Source organism: Artibeus jamaicensis, unplaced genomic scaffold (assembly GCF_021234435.1).
Source record: "Artibeus jamaicensis isolate MK-2021 breed Jamaican fruit bat unplaced genomic scaffold, CSHL_Jam_final scaffold_916, whole genome shotgun sequence".
NCBI classification, from domain to species: domain Eukaryota; kingdom Metazoa; phylum Chordata; class Mammalia; order Chiroptera; family Phyllostomidae; genus Artibeus; species Artibeus jamaicensis.
In genome coordinates, this window is record NW_026522059.1 from 62,566,858 (window position 1) to 62,587,638 (window position 20,781).

At 42.6% G+C, this 20,781-nt stretch overlaps 1 protein-coding gene across 3 annotated transcripts in view; it reads right to left on the reverse strand.

The window, feature by feature from the left end:
• Positions 1-20,781, reverse strand: part of ZNF704 (zinc finger protein 704) — a 192,871-nt gene that overhangs the window by 63,023 nt on the left and 109,067 nt on the right. For all 3 annotated transcript variants that reach the window (XR_005085091.2, XR_005085090.2, XM_037164161.2), the window contains exon 3: positions 1,471-1,574. Coding sequence is in view for 1 of the 3 variants with exons in the window: in XM_037164161.2 (XP_037020056.2) it covers positions 1,471-1,574 (104 nt within the window). In the remaining 2 variants the exon portion in view is untranslated. The remainder of the gene's footprint in view (positions 1-1,470; positions 1,575-20,781) is intronic.

Genomic DNA, 20,781 nt, shown 5'->3' on the forward strand with positions numbered 1-20,781 from the left:
TATCTGTCCTTGAAACACACAGCTGACGCTTGGCTTCCATGAAACCACTCTCCTAGCTCTCCTCTACCTCTGGTCGTCCTCAGGTTCTTCCCCTTCTGCTGATCCCTTAAGTGATGGTGGGCTTCACCCCTTCTCCCTCAGTTCCCTCCTTGTCTTTGCTCATGGCCTCTCTACGACTCTCTCAGGGAGATCCCATCTACTCTCATGCCTTCAAAATGCTGCCTTTCAATTCTGCCTGGGCAGTTCAGCTCTCCCCAGACACCATCCTTCGAATGAGCCTTAGTCCTGCCCACTAAACATGCTTCCAACTGAACCTATTGTCTTCTTCAGTGACCCCAGCTCTTGTACCAAACATTCACCGATACATGGGCTCCTCTGCCTTTGTTTCCATCTCAGGGAATGGGTCTCCTTGCTGAAGTGTGTCGACTGCCTGCAAGCCACCCTGTCACTCCCTCTCCTTCATCCTCTTTGTCCATCACTGAGTCCTGTTGATTCTACCTTCCTTATATTTCTCAGTTATGTCCTATCTGTCCCTTCTGTGACCATCAAGGATCAGGACATCACATTTTTAGGGGTTTCTTTTTTGTTTTTGCCTATAAAGCCAATTGTAACTTTCCAGTGGCAATCACTTAATAGCTCTGCTGCAGCCTCAGATTAATGTCCACATTCCTAGTCAGGTCTCCAATGTCATCTACTGCCCTCCTGATTTCTCATCATGAATTATATGAGTCTACAATATCTCATAACCAAGACAAGAGGTCTGGGATCAAGAAGATATAGAAGAGAATGTCAGCTTTGCTATTTATTGTCAATTAATCCATGTGCCTCAGTTTACTCATCTGTAAAACAGAGATCATGATGTCTTCATAGTGTTGTGAGAATTATATGAGATAAAGCAAACCTAGTAGTTGTCACATAGTTAAGTGTTCAATAAATGCTAGCCATTGGTATGGCTATGACTGAGAGTCTGTTTTCCTCGCAAAGAGATTGGGATACTACATGGGAGTATGGACATTGTTTTCAATGATGTTCTCAAACCATCTGGCATAGTACCTCATAAATATATATTGAGTGAATGAATGGTCTAAATAATTGTGTTTGATTGAGGAGTCTGGGATAATGCTTTTTCAAAATATTTAATCTTCAAAGTTCTTTGATCTAACTCTCTCTGACTGAACAGAAAAAAATGTTGGGGAAGTAACTTCATTAAACCAATTTCTATTTACTTGGGGAAAGGGACAAAGTACTACAGGTAAGTGTCCTGGCAAGGTGATATGTGTGGAATGGATGGAGGGATGAATATGGTACTGGAGTCTCCATTTCTCCCACATTTCCCCTGGCTTCTGATCATGGCAAGGAGTAACTGTTCATTTCAGTCAATAGGTATGAGACCCCTACAGGACCTCTTAAAGGGAGGCAGTGCTCTTGGTGGCCAGGGGCCCTTCCCTACTACATTCGTCCCCTGCTCACCATGCGGCCGCATAGGAGGACTTCGGACCAAAGGGCTGGTGGACAGGCTGGTTAGTACCATTGCTGCAGTCACTTTGTCCATGTCCAGTTCCTCTGAGGATTTCCTGGAAAATAGGGAGGGACACTGTTAACAGTGCTCACTCTGCATGGACTACAGGCCACTCCATGTACCACACACCACCACACACACGTACTCCCTGAATTTATCCCTTTGAGAATCCAATGTTTTGTTAGCTTTATTGTACTGATAAGGAAGCTGAAGTCCAGCAGTAAAGTGATCCCATCAAAACCCTATACCAGGGGGTTTTGGTGTCAAAACTTATTTTCATTGGTGGCCATATTAGCCTCATGGTTGCCTTCAAAGGGCTGAATGTAACTTTAGGACTGTGTAAATGTAACTACTCCTTAACAGTTAAGTGGGAGCTCAGTGCTGCCACTGGGTAGAAACAAGGTGCTGGGCTGGATAAAACAAGGTGGAGGGCTGGATTCGGCTCCAGGGCCTGTGTTTGTCACCTGTGCCCTACAGTATTAGGGAGAGAAGGATTTGTCCATTTGAAGAAGGACCCAATAAGTGTGAGGAGACATGGGGGTTCTACAGGACATGGGAGAGAGGTTCCAATTTTATTCTAAGTACAACCAGCCAGACAGGGAAGTCACTAGAGGGACTTAAGCAGGCCTAGTGACATAATGAAATTCATATTTTTAAAAATAATTACTGAGCTGCTCTCTGGAGAATAGATTGTGGAAAGGGGAGCAGAAGCAGGAAGCCCAGGGAGGACAGAGTTGCCAGGACCCAAGAGAAGAGGAAATGGTGGCTGGGATGACGGTCGGGGCAGTGGAAAGTAGCCTGGCAGACTAGCTGAGATACTGGGTGTGAGGTGAGTGAAAGGGGTGACTCAGGTTGGCTCCCAGGTCTTTGGTTTGAATGTTAATTGGATCATTCACTGAGATGGGAGAGAGATGAGGGGAGGCACTGAACCCCAGTGAGCTGCTCTGCAGCACTTTGCTGGAGGTGACAAGTCTGAGCAGCAGAGACTGTGTGGTAAAAGTGAGGACCACTCCCATCATTCACTGAGATGAAGGTATTCTTCTAGCTCATGTATTTTGGCCAATTAACCCCAATAAAGGCCCATCGATAATGATCACTGTGGACTGGAGTCAGCTTTCTAAGGCTGATTTCAATAAAGAAGTTAATATCAAGAGGCAATAATGCATGTACTACACTGATGTCAGATAAATTGTACGTCCTGAGACATGAACATTTCAAACTGGGGGACAGTCAAAGCAGCACAACAGAGGATTGACAAACCATATGGTCAAATTAATTGTCGTGTTGGCAAATGTGGCTTTCATTCATAGGTGTGCTGTATAATTTATAAAAGCAATGAAGTTGTAGAGATAGAAACTTGATAGTGCAGTAGGAAAACAGATTCCTAAACCAGAAAAAAATCAGATTATTCCCAATTTGGGGGGTGGGCTACTCAATTAATTTCATGATGAAGTTTTTAAAAAAGTATTATAAATTGGCTCTCCAGAGTCCACCATGGCCCTAAATTACCATACAAATCTTACTTTTCCAATCCAAGATGAGAATCTGAAATTTCCTTCTATATTCAGTTCTTCTCAAAGTGCTGTTCACTCTTTCTTGGAAAATTGTTTTATTGAAAGACAAATTCCTTTTTTCAGAGACTGGCAATTCTAGAACACTGAGTACACAGTGGAATTTACTCTGCGGAAGTTTTCAAGTCCACCTCATACACAAGGGAAAAAAACCGCTCGGTCATTTGGTACCCCATCACAAGGCTTTACAATATCCACAAGTCATAAGATCCTTAGACTTGGGAGTAAAGGTAAGGCCATTTTCTTATAGAAACAAAGCCCCCTGCAGCAGTGTGGAAAGGAACTTAAAGCACTTCATGGTCATTGAGTGCTCAGTGCCACGTGTAGGCATGTCACAGGGGCGGGGTGACTGGGGGCCTCGCAGGAGAGAGGCTTGCTGGGTAGACTGCTGTCCCACTAGCTGCTTACCCAGAGCCTGGCTGTTACCATTGCTTCCCACTGGTGTCAGCACAGGAGCAGGCCACAATGTCTCCCATCCCAGGACTGAATTGCAGGAGCTACTGACTGCTCTTTCCAACTCTGTCTTCTCCTTTTCTGTTTTTAACAGAAGTTTTGAGCTCTGGCTGGTGTGACTCAGTGGATTGAGTGCTGGATTGAGAACAAAAGGGGCACCATTTTGATTCCCAGTCAGGGCACATGCCTGGGTTTTGGGCCAGGTCCCTGATGGGGGACACATGAGAAGCAACCACACAGTGATGTTTCTCTCCCTCCCTTCTCTCTAAAAAAATAAATAAATAAAATCCACCCTCCATCACACACAAAAAAACAAACAACAATTGGTTTGAGAACCAGAATAAGAGGCCCAGGAGCCATTGGGAAATGGCTTGAACCCCACAGAGAGAGAGTCCCCAGCACTCTGCCCTAATTTCTGCAGGGACAGGCTACATGGCTACTCCTTTTCCTGTTCCTTGGTTTCAGGGACCTTTATTTTCTCTTTTGCAATCAGCTTTGTTTTTTAAAAAAATATATTTTATTGGTTATGCTAGTAGAATTGTCCCATTTTCCCAGCCTTTATTCCCCTCTGCCCTGCACACCCCCCCCAACCTGCCCCCAGTATTCCCCGCTCCCTCTGCTTAGATCATGCCCACGGGTCCTATATATAAATTGTTTGGCTTCTACATTCCTATAGTACTCTTGCCCTCCCCTGTCTATTTTCTACCTACTATCTATGCTCCTTATTCCCTGTACCTTTTCCCTCATTCTCCTCCCTTCACCACTCTGCTGATAGCCCTCCATATGATCTCCATTTCTGTGATTCTGCTCCTATTCTAGTTGTTGGCTTAGTTTGTTTTTTCAGGTTTGATTGTTGATAGTTGTGAGTTTGTTGTCATTTTGCTGTTCATATTTTTTTATCTTCTTTTTCTTCTATGAGTCCCTTTAACATTTCATACAGTAAGGGCTTGGTGATGATGAACTACTTTAACTTGACCTTATCTGGGAAGTACTTTATCTGCCCTTCCATTCTAAATGATAGATTTGCTAGATAGAGTCATCTTGGATGTAGTTAGTTCCTTGCCTTTCATGACTTGGAATACTTCTTTTCAGCTCCTTCTTGCCTGTAAGGTCTGTTTTGAGAAATCAGCTGACAGTTGTATGGGCACTCCTTTGTGGGTAACTGTCCCTTTCTCTTGCTGCTTTTAAGATTCTCTTCTTATCTTTAACCTTGGCTAATGTAATTATAATGTGCCTTGGTGTGTGTTTCCTTGGGTCCAACTTCTCTGGGACTATCCAAGTTTTCTGGAAGTCTATTTCCTTTGCCAGATTAGGGAAGTTCTCCTTCATTATGTTTTCATATCAGTTTCTAACTTCTTGCTCTTCCTCTTCTTCTTCTGGTACCCCTATGATTAGGATGTTTCTGGAACATTTAAAGTTGTCCTGAAGGCTCCTAAGCCTCTCCTCAATTTTTTGAATTCTTGTTTCTTCATTCTATTCTAATTGAATGTTTATTTCTTCCTCCTGCTCTAAACTGTTGGTTTGAGTCCCGGTTTCCTTCCTATCACTGTTGGTTCCCTGTACATTTTCCTTTATTTAACTTTTCATAGTCTTCACTTTTTCCTCTATTTTGTGACCATAATCAATTCTATGAGCATCCTGGTCACCATTGTTTTGAACTGTGCATCTGATAGGTTGGCCATTTCTTTGTTGCTTAGTTTTATTTTTTTCTGGAGTTTTTATTTGTTCTTTCATTTGGACCTTTTTTGGGGGGGTCTGGATGGGCCTGTTACATAGGAAGGGGTGGAACCTTAGATATTCGCCTGGAAAGGCAACCCACTTTGCTGTGTTGTGGAGTGTATGTGGGGGTAGGGTCTGAGAGGAAACAGTATGGCTTGTTCACCTCTATCCCAGCTTTGTCAATTCCCCTGACATCCACAATCAAATTGGGCCCTTCTGGTGCTGGTTCCCGGGTGGGTGGGGCTATGTACATTCTAACTCTGTGGGTCTCTCCAGTGAACTCTCCTGTAAGGCTGGGAGTTTCTCCCACTGCTGTCTCAACTCTCATGGTTTTTTTCAGTCAGATGTTTTGAGGCTTTATTTCCCCACACTAGACCGCTGAGTTGTGCGGTCTGTCTCATTCCCCAGTTGTTCCTCCTAGTTTATCTGCATGCAAGTGTGGGACCGCCCACGCTGCCAGCTGCTGCCTCGCCCACCCCCGTCCTCTAAGCTGCTGCCTTGCTGAGACTCCTCTCTGTCCAGCTCCTTGTCTCCACCCCTCCTACTGGTCTGGATATGTTTCTTCTTTAACTCCTGGGTTGTCAGACTTCCATACAGTTTGGTTTTCTGTCAGTTCTGGCTGTTTTTGTTTTTAAATTTGTTGTTGTCCTTCTTTTGTGTTAGGAGGCACATTGTATCTACTTACACATTTTTTTTGGCTGGAAGTCCAGCTTTGCATCTTTTATTATTTTTCATTTCTGAGGATTGTTTTAGAGATCTAGTTGATAATTAAATCAAAAGCTGATGTAAGTGATTTTTTAAAATATGAAGATTCAGTAGAGAAACTATTATTATAAAATATACATTTCTTTTGCATTGCTAAAGTTTGCCACTACCTTTCAACATAATTATCAGAAAGTAGATTCCTGATGAAGAGTGACAGGAAGAACTAACATTAGAATCATCAATGTTTTTGTATTTTCATTACCTTTAGGTTTCCTGTTGGCATTGGTGGTCATGACAACAACAAACAACAATAACAACAACAACAACAAACATCAAGGGCCCGCACCACTCACTACTCAGCCTGTATTTCTCAGGCAGTATTTTCAGCATGCTGCACGAAACATCACTGGATGACACAGCCTTGTGCTGAGTTGTGTTTTTGTTTTTTTCATCTTTGTTTAATTTCTTTTGTTACAGTGCTATATAATTACTGATTAATTGGTTCTGCAAATTCAAATCCTTGTAATTACACATGAAGAGATGATACACAAAGTAGAATTTGTTACACTTTGAGAAAGCTGTTGCAAAGGCCTTCTGGTAGATTTAGGGTTGGTGAGAAAAAAAAAAAAACTCATTCCAGATGACAGTAGGTGTTTTCATGTAATTGGAAACTGAATTTGAATCTACTGTTGAAGACCTCACCGATCACATATTTACAACAGTCTGAGTGAGACCTTTTCCAAATAATCTTCCCTCCCAGACCTGGTTGAGTATTATAGAATTTACTGAGGTTGACTTGGCTTTGATGGATGAATGGGATTCTGGGATGGGAGAATCACATTTCAGGCAAGGAAGCACGCAGGTCAGACAGCTTGCAAACAGCTTAGGAGTTCCGGTGGAGGAAGCAGTGGGAAAGAAGAAAGGACAGAACGTGGGAGGGTTCCCGTGCCTCCTGTGCCTGGCTAAGTGACTTCCTGTGACTTTGAAAGCAGAGAGAACCATGCATATTCATGAACCCAGGAGAGAGATAGATGATCAATCTGGATTTTAGAAAGAGGTCAAAATGCAAACAGTAATGGCAAACAAAAAAATTGAAGGTGTGCTATGCAGCTATTTTTAGTTAAATGTTAATTCAAACCCAAAGTACTAAACTAAGGGACAGCTCTTCCCCTATGAACAGACAGTATTTAGTCTGTGAGTACAGAACTCCCTTGCTATTAGCTAAGGATGTGTCTCTGGGGGAAAAAGAGAGTGCAGGTTCTGGAATGTGTAGAATCATGTGGCTTCAAATCCACTCTCGGCCATGACTAGCTGTGTGACCTTGGGGAAATTACTTAACCTCTCTGAGTCTTTGTTTCTTCACATGTAAAAAGAGACTAATTGTTGAGACAATTCAATGAGAAAACACAAGTGAGCACCAGCAGAGCCTCATCCACAGCCAGGGTTCCATGAATGTGAGGTCTTAATCTTCACATTCACAAATCTGCCCACAGCATCTGCCTTGCAAGCAAGAGGGATGCAGTCAGTGACTCTCCGAGCTCTTTTTACTGGGTAGCAGCACCAGCAAGATGTTGCTTTTCTTTTGGGTGGTGGTGGTGGGGAGGGAGGGTGCTGTTAGAGGTACTGTTTTTCATAAAGAACCAAACTGTTCTAACTTCATAGGAATTACTCTGTGAGAGGCGACCACTGGCACATGGGGAAGTGGCCACCACATTCTTCACTGGGGCTTCATAGCAGTTCCTGGGCCAGGATCCAGCTCATGACATCATAGCTCTTGAGGGCTGTCCACAATAGCCAAAGCAGGAATGTGTCTAGAGTTTATGTTCAGAAGTTCCTGCTTTTAGCCCTCACTTGAGAGGACTAGCTTTGTACAAGCAGCTCTTCTGGATACTGGAAATAGAGTCTCAAGACCTGGTGGAGTCTTGCGCCCCCCCCTCCCCCCGAAATCTATCCAGTCTGTTGGAGAAGCAGACCTTAATCAAACACATATAAAAAATCATAAACCTATGGATATGACAAATGCCAGGAAGGGTGCTGGTGCTATGGACTTGATGAGGTCCTTCACACGTCTCCAGCTGAGGGAGCCTGGAAGTGAGCAGTGGCCTTGCCCAGTTGAGGGCAGGGAGGAACTCTGGGCGGGCAGTGCCAGAGCTTGGGCCAGGCTGCCCTGAAAAGGACAGAAAGGCTCAGCACGGTGTGCTACACACTTGGATGGGGGACAGGCCCAGGAGGGCCTTCGCAGGTTGCTGGGAGTTTTCATCCTTATCTTCTAGGCCCTGAGGAGCACTGAACTATTGCAAGCAGATTGGGCTTCAGAAAGGTCAATTCAAGTTGGGATGATGCTATCAGATTCACTTTCCGAAAAGCTCACTCTGGCTGCCAGGTGGAAAATGAGTTTCTTGGGTTTGGCAACTGACCTTTTATTGGTGGAATTGATTGCCTAGTGACCATGGCAGCATGTTGTAGAATGACATCATTTGCGACATGGAGGTACTCAGGAGTATGTATGGCATCAGGGAACTTGGCCACAGTCCCCGGTCTGTGCAAGGGTAGGCATTGCTAGTCTGGCCCAGAGCGCTAGGCTGTGGCCAGTGCTTACAAGGCAAGCTATTGTTTATGTCACAAGAAGCTTTTTCTTCTTTTGAGTCACTTCACGCCTGAATGCCATTTGTTTGGGGGGTGGGGTGGGGGGAGGTGTGCACACACACCATCTCCCTGGCTAACCCACCAGCTAAGAGAAATGTTTTACAGGCTGGAGTGCTGTAAGAGACATTCATCTGCAATTAAAGTGCTGTAGTAACAAATGGAAATAAAGGTGAAGAATACATTCCTTAGGTTAGCACTAATCCAGTTCCTTTGCAACAACTGAAATCTGCTGTTTAGACCCAGTTCGATTATTTTAAAAGCTTGTGGTAATCCTAAAACAAGGAATTAAGTGTGAAAGTAAAAGTTCTACTGGAAAGGTCAGAATAACCATCCTAAAATCTTGGAATTTTAGGAAAGTTTTTACTAAGAATTTGGCAAACTGGATCTAGTTAACTACTAAATGTGTTTAAGCATAAAGAAACATTGTTTTCTTTCTGAAGGAATTTTGTAGCTAAAGTGGTAACTGTTAACACCTCCAAATTCATTTTAGTGATTATTTCTTTTAGCACTACAGGGAAGATCAGGAAAGCTGCTTACTGCAATATGTCCAGTGACCTCTATTAAATAAGATGTGAAAAATAAATACATTGTAACATGTAAGGCAATACAGATGTCTAACTGTTGCATCCTGTCTATGTCTCTGCTTACTATGGACTGCTGACAGTTTGCACACCTCCATTGACCTGTGGATCACACGTTGAGTAGTATGGAAATAGGCAAGTACTTTGATGTCTATTCCACTTCACCTGAAAAGATGATATTCAGTCTGTCCCCCTTTCCCTCAGTTGCTTCTCTCTCCTTCTGGGCCCTACCACCATGGATTTATCTCCTGGCCCTTGTTACTATGGCCACAGGGCCTCACTTTCCATTGAAAACTGCCCCTTCCACAACCTTACCTTCCCCGACTTTTGGACCTGAGCTGGAGAGGCCATCCTGTTTCTGTTGGGTCACTCATCCTGCCTTCCCCAGAAGACCCTTCTTGGTCTTTTCTTTTTTTCTTTTCCTTTCTTTTCTTTTTTCTCTTTCCTTTCCTTTTCCTTTTCCTCCCTCCCTCCCCCCCTCCCCTTGCTTCCTTCTTTCTTTCTTTATTTATTTTAACATTTTTTTATTGTTGTTAAAGCATCCTCTTCACCTTCATACAGAAGCCCTTGGTCTCTCTGGGTTCAGCAGAGCAGTTCCCTTGTTCTCTGCCTCTTCCTACTTCAGACATCAACCAGCCTTTCCAGTAGCACCTCTCTCTCCTAATAGCACCCAATATTTTGGTATATAAATTATAGCCATTATTTTTACCTGGAATTATGATCCCAGAAGATGTATTGAAGACCCCCAATAACTTCATCATTTCTGTCCCCTTAACCCACATCTGGTGGATGCACCAAGGTTCATCCCCAGCAACTGCATTTAATACCTGAGTGATTTTTAGGAAAATCCTGTAGCTTTGCAAAGCTTTATATTCCTTATTTATAAAATAGATATGCCAATAATAAGAACCTTATAAGGTTTTTGAAAAATTAAATAAAATTATTAACATAAAATATCTGGCATATACTAAACACTCAATTAATAGTAATTACTATTATCATCACCCTTTATCCAAACTCTCATTTCAGTGAACTAATCTCAGGGTAAAAGCCTAAATTGTATCTACTAAAATATTTATAGGTGAAATAACATAAAAATGCCCAAAAGCCTGAGCTTGAGATAATCGGGTGAAATGAGATGAGCAATGTGAGTAAAAACTTTTTAGTTTGATGTAGTCCCATTTGTTTAATTTATGACTTATTCAATAAATCATGTATAGAAATATTTTACTTGCCCTAAAAATGTTGGCCTCTCTATGCAAAATTGATTTTGTTCCAGAGTCTGTGATAATTCTTCCGTATTCACAAAGGCTCGCAGACCCATCAGGGAACTCTGATTCCAGCAGTAACATTATTAAATAATAAGTTCCAAGTCCCCTGCAAACAATGCTGGGTAATTAGCTGGACTTGTTGCTGTGAGTGGGCTGTGAAGTGCTGCTCTGGGAAACACTGTGCGTGTCCCCAGATGGCCTTTGTGCTTTGTAGGTCTGGTGCTGCTGATTGCAGCCAACACATTCTCCCAGGGGGGAAGGCCAGTCTTAGTCCATGCAGTTCTACCCGAACACAGAGCCCTCTGTGTGTGTGGGAGCACCCTTCAGGGATGACCATTCAGGTACCAGGTGATGGAAGACCAGAGGGAACACAACCAGGTTCTTCTGATAGTGTGTGTGTGTGCGTGCGAGTTGATGTCCTGTGTGGGTCTGCATGTGTCTCTGAGCATATGTCTCTGTGTGTGTATCCTGTGTGTGCATGTGTTTGGGTATGTGCGTGTCTCTGTGGGGACCTGTGTGTGCTTTGTGCATAAAGGAAGACATGAAGGGAGTTGGAGGGGACCATGAACCCAGACCCTGTGTCCTGCTCATCGTGGCCACCTCTGTCTGGGTCGGCCATGTCCTTGCTGACACATGCATCCCACAAAGCAGCTCAGTGTGCCTCAGCAGTGGCCAAAGCAATGGTCAGAATGTCTGGAAGAGCTTGGGATGTTTCATTCAGAATCCTGGGGGCACTGGCCGGGCAGGGCCTGGGGTACGTGCAGGGTGGGGATGCTGGACAAGTGGGATGGAAGGGCCTGAGGCAGTGGGCAGTCAGTGTCATAGCTGTCCTGGGGAAGAAAACTGTAATCAAAACTGCATCTGTTGCACTTACATTTGTGTCCAAGTCGGGTTATTGCAGACTTACTGTTAGGGTTGATTACCTTATCACTTGGAGGCCTCAAATCCATTTAGGTCTTCATAATAGAAAGAACTTCCCACTACATTTTATGGTGATAATAGTCATTTCATAAGGGCAGTTAGAAAAAGACAAGTCCATGTCTTCTGGCGTGCTAATTGAAAAAATATATGGTGATTTTTGTCTCTAGATTTTTTTAAAAATAGGGTTTATAAAGACTATATTACTTATTTCTATTACTTCCTTGTCCTAAAATAGTAACATTATTATGTTGGCAACAGACCTAAATGTGAGCTTGGAGTTACAGCCGTTTATCTCATTGTTTTTGCAAAGAGAGAGGACTCATATTGTCCCCAACCAATCCAACCTGACTGGCTGCCCAGGAGTGAGAGGGGGCACAAGGAGTAGCGGGAGATAAAGTAGTTCCCAAAGGCACTGCGGTCCCTGCTCAAAGAGCGAGGCCCTGTACCCCCTCCCACACCCCAGAGTGGCCACTCAGGCTGTGCAGGGAAGTGTTAGATGCTGTGTGCTAATTCGCTGTCATGCTTTAGCTTGGGAGCGGGGGAGGGAGATTGGGGACTTGTATTCTGTCAGTAAATTTTGGTTTATTTCATGTTTGAACTCGCTGGGACCTGCTTGCAGATTTCAGACCCATCTTGGTACACCTAAGCAGGGCGGATGTACCCCCAGCACCCCTCCCGTCTTGTGCTCTGAAGAGGGGGCAAACCGGCGTGTGATGTAGACTGAATTAATTCCTTTTAAAGGTGCTAAATTCCAGATTTGGCTTTAAAAATGTAATTTTTCTTCCTCTAATATTGCATCTTATTTCCAAAATAGCTAGCATTTCCTGAGCATGCCTAATGCCAGACGCTGTATGTACACTGTTTAAACTGCCACTGCGGGCTGATATTACCACACCATTTTACAAATACCTTCTAAGGGCACGTGGCCGGCCAGCCAGGCCTGCTGAGTTCTAGCAGCCCAAGGTGATCTTCAAACCGCACTCTCATGCTGCTTGCACGATCATCTCTATAATTTTGTTTTAAATTTGAGACATACTCGTCATCTATAATTGAACTATATTTGAGAAATAAATGCAATCTGTTTGAGATTACACATTTTCTTGTGTTACAATTAAAACCATCTTAAAATAAAAAGGATTTCTTTTATATACATAGGTGATTGCATATATTTGAGAAATAAATGCAATCTGTTTGAGATTACACATTTTCTTGTGTTACAATTAAAATCATCTTAAAATAAAAAGGATTTCTTTTATATACATAGGTGATTGCATATTAAGAGGGACATAGCATATAAATGTTCAAGTTGACAAAACAGATTAAATTATAGGCTTATTACTCATATTAAAAAATTTTTGCTTTTAAAAGAATTCTTTAAATAAATTTTCTTCAAATAGAATTATTCTAATATGCTTAAAATGTTGTGAATGACTAAATTCCAATTCAGCTCATTTACTCAAATTCTAACCTCTATGTCACTATCTGTTTTATACTCTTAGGCTGAACCACATGAAATTGCTGACACTTACTATTTTTAATCTACAAAAGCAGTAGTTTCATATGATTTGCTCTTATGAAACATTTATCTTTAGTTTCATGGGCTAGAAGTGAACCAATTTCTCTCCATTGAAAACTGATTGTTTCAGGTTACTGAGACTGATCATGGCTCCCTTTCCTGGAGGCTTGCACTGTGCATAATCTTATTTCTGAAGTCAGCTTTTACTGACAATCATCTCCTACAATATAATCCAAGCAAGCTTCAATTCAACATCTATTATGTGCAAAGTATTGCTCTGGGCAGAATTCCTTGCCCCACAACTTGTCCATGGCTGACAGAAGTCCTCAGAATATCTGGCTCCTGGGACAGGAAGAGAGGTGTCAATGTGCCCTTTGGAGAATCCTCACACACAACATTACTGTTCTGTGCTAGGTTCTTTCAGTATGTTTTCACCATGTTACTGGTACATGTTGACATGAGTAACATGTTCCATCAATTCACACGGCTATGATTTGATGACAGATCAATCTGAACTGTCAATTAGGCATCTGGTCCATAGAAAATAGTAATTCTATCATCCTTAGACTTGTGCACAGCAGTCTGATCTAAGGGCTATGAAATCAAACCTATGTACTGAACACACAAAGGCTGAACAATTGCACACTGAGCTGTGTCTACTTGGTGCACAAGAAACACGACTTCCCCTGAGGGGTAAGCGGGAGAAACTGATAGAGTAAGGAACACAATGCAAAGGTTACTGCCGGGCGTATCAGCAGATCAGTGACACGGCTGGGTGGCTACTGGCCAGGGCATATCCAGTTTCCCGTAATAAGACGTAGATGAATACAGGTCGGTGGTGCCGAACAGAGCTCAGGCTACAGCCAAGACGAGTCTGCAGTCCGGGGGAAACAAAGCACTGGAGCTACTGTTTCACATGTCTTCTGAACACAATACAAATGACTTAGGAGCCCAGGATGCTGGAATTAATATTTAATATAAAAAGTATCACTAGAAATGACTGGAGGGGTCTCAGGTATAAATAATAATTTCCACCTCTGCTGGCAATTTTTCACTCATTTAGGTTGTCATACTAGTGTAGTTGCAGTTTATAGGTGCACTTACTATAATAGCATGTTGATTAAACTGTATTGGTGGGATTACCCATTCAATATATCTTTCAATTCTGTGCTATTGTTTTAAATATTCCCAATGCAAATAGACCTCTATTAGTCAATAGCTCAGTGGTTACCTGTCTTCTTTACTTAAAACAAATCATTATACATTTGTATTTCTACATACTTAAAATGAACCCAGGAACTTATGATAAGGAATTAGCAAGCATACAGACTATAGAATCTGGATTTACTTAAAATTTGATGAAAAATGGCCCACTTAAATATGATTATAAAAGTATGGAGAAAAAAGCCTTTCAGTATAACATGTCACCATCTCCATTGACATTACTTTCCTCACTTTGTATGGTATTTCTACAAAGGTTCATCCAGCACAGACAGAAATAAGCGCCTGCTTTCGCTTGTAGGCAGGTGAAGGTTTGAGGAGTTGAGAGAGGTAATAGTAGCTGCTGTATCAGTCCCAGTCCTCCAAGAAGCAGTCCCCGGGACAAGATCAGTTCTGTAGGTGATTAACTGGGGAAGATGTCTGGGAAGGGTAGAGGAGTGGGAGCCCGCCTGGGTGGGGAGAGCCTGCATGCCCCCAGGAGGATCTGACACCTGTGGGTAAGGAGTGAGGGAAGCAAGCCTTGGGTGGGAAGTACTTCTGAGCAGCTGTAAGAGTCTCAGAGCAAGTCAAGTGGACGGGGGCATCTGGAACAGTGTGCCTGTTAGAGGAGTCCCAGGTGGGGCAGAGACCTGGCTCCAGCAGCCCTGCTGTGCGGGGTCCTTGGAGGGGAGGACTTCCTGTGTCCAGAACTATCTAAAGACCACTCCAATAACTGACCAAGATGTACCTTCATTATAACTCCTTTGCACTGTGGTCCTACTGGGTCGAACCCAGGGTGTCACCCATCTCTTTAAACCATACTAGTTAACACTTATGCAGCATTTACCACCTGACAGCCGCTGCTTTAGCTGTTACTTTCATGAACTCCGTTGATCCTCATAGTAAGTCAATGAGGTCAACAATATTATAGGCCCCACTTTCAGCGCTGAGGAAACTGAGGCACAGGGTGGTATGGGAAAGTAGGTAGTGGAGGCTGGATTCTTACCCAGGCAGTTGGACACCACAGTACGTGTTTGTTTGGATGGAATATTTTGTGTCCTCCCAAAATTTGTATGTGAAGGCCTACCCCCCAAGGTGATGGTCTGAGGAGGGAATTAGGATTAGATGAGATTATGGCAGTGGAGCCCCTGGGATGAAACCGATGCCCTTATAAGAAAAAGAGACACCAGACAAGAAGGCAGCCACCTGTCAGCCAAGAAGAGGGCCCTCACCAAGCACCCAATCAGCTGGCACCTTGATCTTTGACTTCTCACAGTTGCTTCCAGAACTGTGAGAAATAAGTGTCTGTTTTTTTAAGCCACACTGTCTCTAGTATTTTACTAAAGCAGCCGGGGCTGAGTGTTTTCACCCCATATGCTAGGGAAAGAGGTTGGCAAGAGTTAGGCAAGTGGATAGGGCCAGACATGTGAGTGCAGTTTCCTGCAAACTGGAGACCAGCGACACACCCAGTGGATGAGCTGGGCCAGCTCGTCGGCAGGGAAGGCAGGACACATCTCGCTGCAAGGCTGGCTCCCAGCACCCCAGGCCTCAGCGGTACAACTCTCTGACAACACTCAAGGGTGGCTCCTGATGCATTCTGCCACAAGCCAAACTGCATCCACAGCTGTGCTTGTCCTAGCCTGTTAGTGACAGGTGTCAGGGACGACCTCTAAGCAGCAACTTGGAAGATGACAGTGACAGTTCCAATAGTAGCAGTGTCAATGGAAGTGCAACAGAGCAGCAAACAACAGCAGCCACATGGATACTGGGACCAGTGGTGCTTTGGTCAGACAGTAAGACTAGAGAAACATACAGTGAATGGGATTCAGGTGCAAATCTGAATCAGGAAAGAAAAATCTACATATCCCCGCCCACAGATATTGTAAATTATTTCAGTTGGTGTATTCCTTGAAATTGATTGATAGCCTCTGACAGGTTAAACACTCACTGTTTCAAAGAAACTGAAGAGAGAACCTATTAGCTCCAACTACATGGCCCGTCTTTACGTGCCCCAAGCTAAAGGGCGGACACCAGCATACCTGTTTTAAAAGCAGGGTTCCCACCAATGGCTGAGGCTCAGAGTTTTTATCTTTTATGTTGGTGAAAGTAAAATGACCTGACTTCTGCAAAAGCAAATTACACCTGACTCATCTATCACAACACTTTGAGAAGAGACACATGCATTGGCTCAAGCCCTCCATCTTCCCAAATGACACCAAGCTGTGGGATCTCTGAGGTTAGACCCTGCATGACTCTGAACCAAATCAGGCTGTGGAAGGAAGGGCGCTGAAGACGATGACCCCTTTAGCCCTGACCATGTGGCTCAGTTGGTTGGGTGTTGTCCCCGAAAATGAAGGGTCACTGGTTTGATTCCCAGTCAGGGCACATACTTGGGTTGCAGGTTTTGCCCTCAGCTGGGGTACGTATGAGAGGCAACCAGTTGATATTTCTCCTTCACATCAATGTTTCTCTCCCTCTCTTCCCTGCTGAAAATAGAATAAATACAATCTTAAATAAAGGTGATCCCTTTGGTATTTAAAAATGCCTTTAGTAACCAGTTTATAGATAGAAAAAAGGGGAGGAAATACATGTGCTCTTCTCCAGATGGAGACATGACAACCACCGTGTTCCTGTGAAACTACAGCTTTGGATCATTTTATGAATGGTCTGGACGAGGGCACAGAAACACTTTTGGGTTCATTGATGATCCGACTTCTGGTTGATAAGGATGGATTTCAGGAGCTATTTTAAGGGTCTATTAAATGAGCAAAAATCTTGGTACATATTAATGTGAGAACATGCAAGGTAACAAATGCAGTAAGAAGAAAAACTATCACATACTTCCTGGCATATGAGATCTGAGTGGTAGGTTACAACCCAGAAGAGTTTCCTGGGATTAAATGATAGAATCCACTAATGGGAAAGCTAGCTCAGTGTCAGCCAGGGCAACCTGTCATCTGAAGCCTCTGCCCCTTCCACTGCCTCTTCCCCACATGCACATTGACCTTGTGCTGATACGATGAGACAGTTATCATCCCCAGAGGCAGCCTCTTTTCTTTCTTTTTGGACAATCCCGTGTTAGAAAGTTCTCCTGTGTGTTGAGGAACACACAACACTCTTTTCCTGATGTAGTTCAGTGTTTCAGGATTCCAGACGGCAATTATGATCCCTCCTCGCATAAATGTCACTTGTATTTCAAGGACTCAAACGTACCCTATAAGTCTTTCCTTTTCTAAATAGATTAAGCATCACATATGTCTTCGATGTTTTGCTCCAAACAATCTAAATGTCCTAAGTTCCAAAGCGAGATAAGGTTAATTTGCATCTGTCCCAGGCCCAGGACCGAATTCAGCGTTTCAAGCATGATGTGGCTCTATGAAGGGGACCTTGTTTGGGGGGACTCATTAAAAAAATAACAGACTTATTAAGTTATAGTTTACATGCCAAAAAAACCTCATGCTTTTAAAGTATATAATCCACTGGCTTTTAATATGTTTTCAGAGTTGGGTGGCTAACACCACTGCCAGAACATTTGCATCCTCCCTGCCAAAAAAAAAAAACCCGGTGCCCATTAGCAGTCACTACCTAGATCCCAGCCTCGGGTAAACAGTCATCTACTTTCTATCTTTATCGACTTCTCTGTTATGGACATTTTACATAAATGGGCTCATGCAACATGTGTTTTTTGTGTGACTGCCTTCTTTGAGTGTTTTCAAGGTTTGTCCATGTTGTAGCATATATCAGGACTTTATTTCTCTTTATTGCCGTATAATATTCCATTATAAGGATAGATCACATTCTACTTATCCATTCATCAACAGAGGAACTTTTATGTTGTTTCTACTTTGGGGGGTATTATGAAGAGTGTTTTATGCATATTCACACACAAGATTTTGTGTAGCCATGTATCTGCAATTTTCTCTAGGATACGCTTGGGAGTGGAGTTGCTCTGGGTCACATGTTAACTCCATGTTTAACATCTTAAGGAAGTGACAAGCTCTTTTCCACAGTGACTGTACCATTTTATAATTCCACCAGCAGTGAATAAAGGCCCCAATTTCTCTACATCCTCTCCAGCACTAGACAGTGCTCTTTTTTGGTAACAGCCATCATACTGGGTATGAAATCACTTTGGTTGGCATTACCAATCAAAGGATTAATGATGTTAATTATCTTCACATGAACTTGTTTTTCATTTGTGTATCTTCCTTGCAAAAATGTTCGAGTCCTTTGCCCCTTTTCATTGGGTTAGTTGTATTTTTATTAGACCAACATCAGATATATGACTTGCAAATACTTTCTCCCATTCTGTGAGCTCTCTTTTGGTGAAACCCAGTTTAGCTATTTTCCCTTTCATCACTTGTACTTTTGATGTTATATCTAAGAAATTATTGCCTAACCCGAGGTCATGACTTTGTACCTATGTTTTCTTCTAAGAATTGCATAGTTTTATCTTTCAAACTTAGGTGTTTGATTCATTTTGAGTTGATTTTTTTATATGGTTGAGTTGGGGGTCTAATTTCATTTTTTTAAAATATAAATGACAACTTTTATTTGGTGACGGACAGTGAAAGATCTTTTTTTAAGTATTCTTTATTGATTATGCTATTACAGTTTTCCCAATTTTTCCCTCTTTATCCTTCCTCTGCCCTGCCCCTCCAGCCCTCCAGCATCCCCCCCCTTGGTTCATGTGCATGGGTTGTACCTATAAGTTCTTTGAATCCTCTGTTTCCTATACCATTTTTATTTCTCCCTGTCTATTTTATGCCTATGAATTACACTTCTCCCCGTACCTTTTCCCCCTTATTCCTCCCCATCGAAATTCCTCCACATGACATCCATTTCTGATTCTTTTTTTGTTCTAGTTGTTTGCTTAGTTTTTGTTTTTGCTGTTTTTCTTTCCTTGTAGGTTCATTTGTTGATAGTTATGACTTTGTTGTCATTTTATTGTTCATATTTTTGCTTTTCTTTTACTTAGATAAGTCCCTTTAACATTTCATATAATAATGTCTTGGTGATGATGTACTCTTTGAACTTGACCTTATCTGGGAAGCACTTTATCTGCCCCTTCCATTCTAAATGAAAGCTTTGCTGGGTAGAGTAATCTTGGATGTAGGTCCTTGCCTTTCATGACTTCAAATACTTCTTTCTAGCCCCTTCTTTCCTGGAAGTTTTCTTTTGAGAAATCAGCTGAGAGTCTTATGGGAACTCCTTTGTAGGTGACTGTCTCCTTTTCTCTTGCTGCTTTGAAGATTCTCTCCTTATCTTTAATCTTGGGTAACTTAATGATGATGTGCCTTGGTGTGTTCCTCTTTGGGTCCAACTTCTTTGGGACTCTCTGGGCTTCCTGGAAATCTATTTCCTTTGCCAGATTGGGGAAGTTCTCCTTCATTATTTGTTCAAATAAGTTTTCAATTTCTTGCTATTGATCTTCTCCTTCTGGCACCCCTATAATTCAGATATTGGAACATTTCAGGTGGTCCCAGAGATTTGTAAGTCTCTCTTCACTTTTTTGAATTCTTGTTCCTTTATTCTGTTCTGGTTGGATGTTTATTTTTTCCTTTTGTTCCCAAAAGGAGTCCTGATTTCCTTCCTGTCACTGTTTGTTCCCTGAATATTTTTGCTTTATCTCATTTTGGGTATCTTTCATTTGTTTTTTCATTTTTTGACCAAGCTCAATCAGTTCTATGGCATTTTGATCACCAGGGCTTTAAATTCTCCATCAGATAGGTTAGCTATCTCATCACTTAGCTCTCTTTGTGAAGGTTTGATCTGTTCTTTCATTTGGGCCATATTTCTTTGTCTTGGCACATCTGTTAAGTTGTAAGGGGATGGGGCCTTAGGTATTCATTCCAGCAGGGCAGCCCTCTTTGCTGTGTTGTGGTGCTGCCTATGGGGGAGGGGCCAGAGAGGGAACAGTGCAACCCGCCTGCTCCGCTCTAGCCTACTTTCCAATGGACTCTCATGTGAGACTGGGAGTTTCTCCCACCATGGCAACCCCCGCTATAGTCCACAGTCAGCTCTGAGTCTCAGTTTCACCTTCAGCCAGTCTCCCCAGTCTGCTGGCTTGCCTCGTTTTTTCTTAGCCAGACTGCCTTATGGATCTGGTTGTTCTGGTTGGTTTTTTCTTTAATTCCTTGCTTACCAGAGTTCCATGCAGTTTGATTTTCTGGCAGTTCTGGTAGTTTATTGTTTTTAGTTTGGTTGTTATCCTTCTTTGGGTTGTGCAAGGAAGCCAAGGCTTTCTACCTACCCCTCCATCTTGACCAAAACTCTTAAGTTCATTCTTTTGAATGCTGATATTCCAACAGACTTAGCACCATTAAAAAAAAAAACAACAATTCTTGAGTTGTCTTGGCCACCTCATTGAAAATCAATTGACTGTGATGGGTGACTCATTTCTAATAATGATACTGGACATTTGCTTTTTATACTGCTGGGTCATACTGAGTTTATCGTCAACTAAATCCTAGAACTGTTTCATAGGTGTTGTTGTTTAGCCAAATCTCCCCCATCTTGCCACTGAGCAGATGGAAACTGTGGCCCCAAATAATAAACTTCATCTTCATTTTCCGTAAATGTCACCTTTTCAGTTAAGCCAGTCATTTCACTAAGTTGAGAGCTTTGAGGTGTGTAGTCCAATGTCTCTTTAGGTTTGTATCATCTGTATCATTCATTT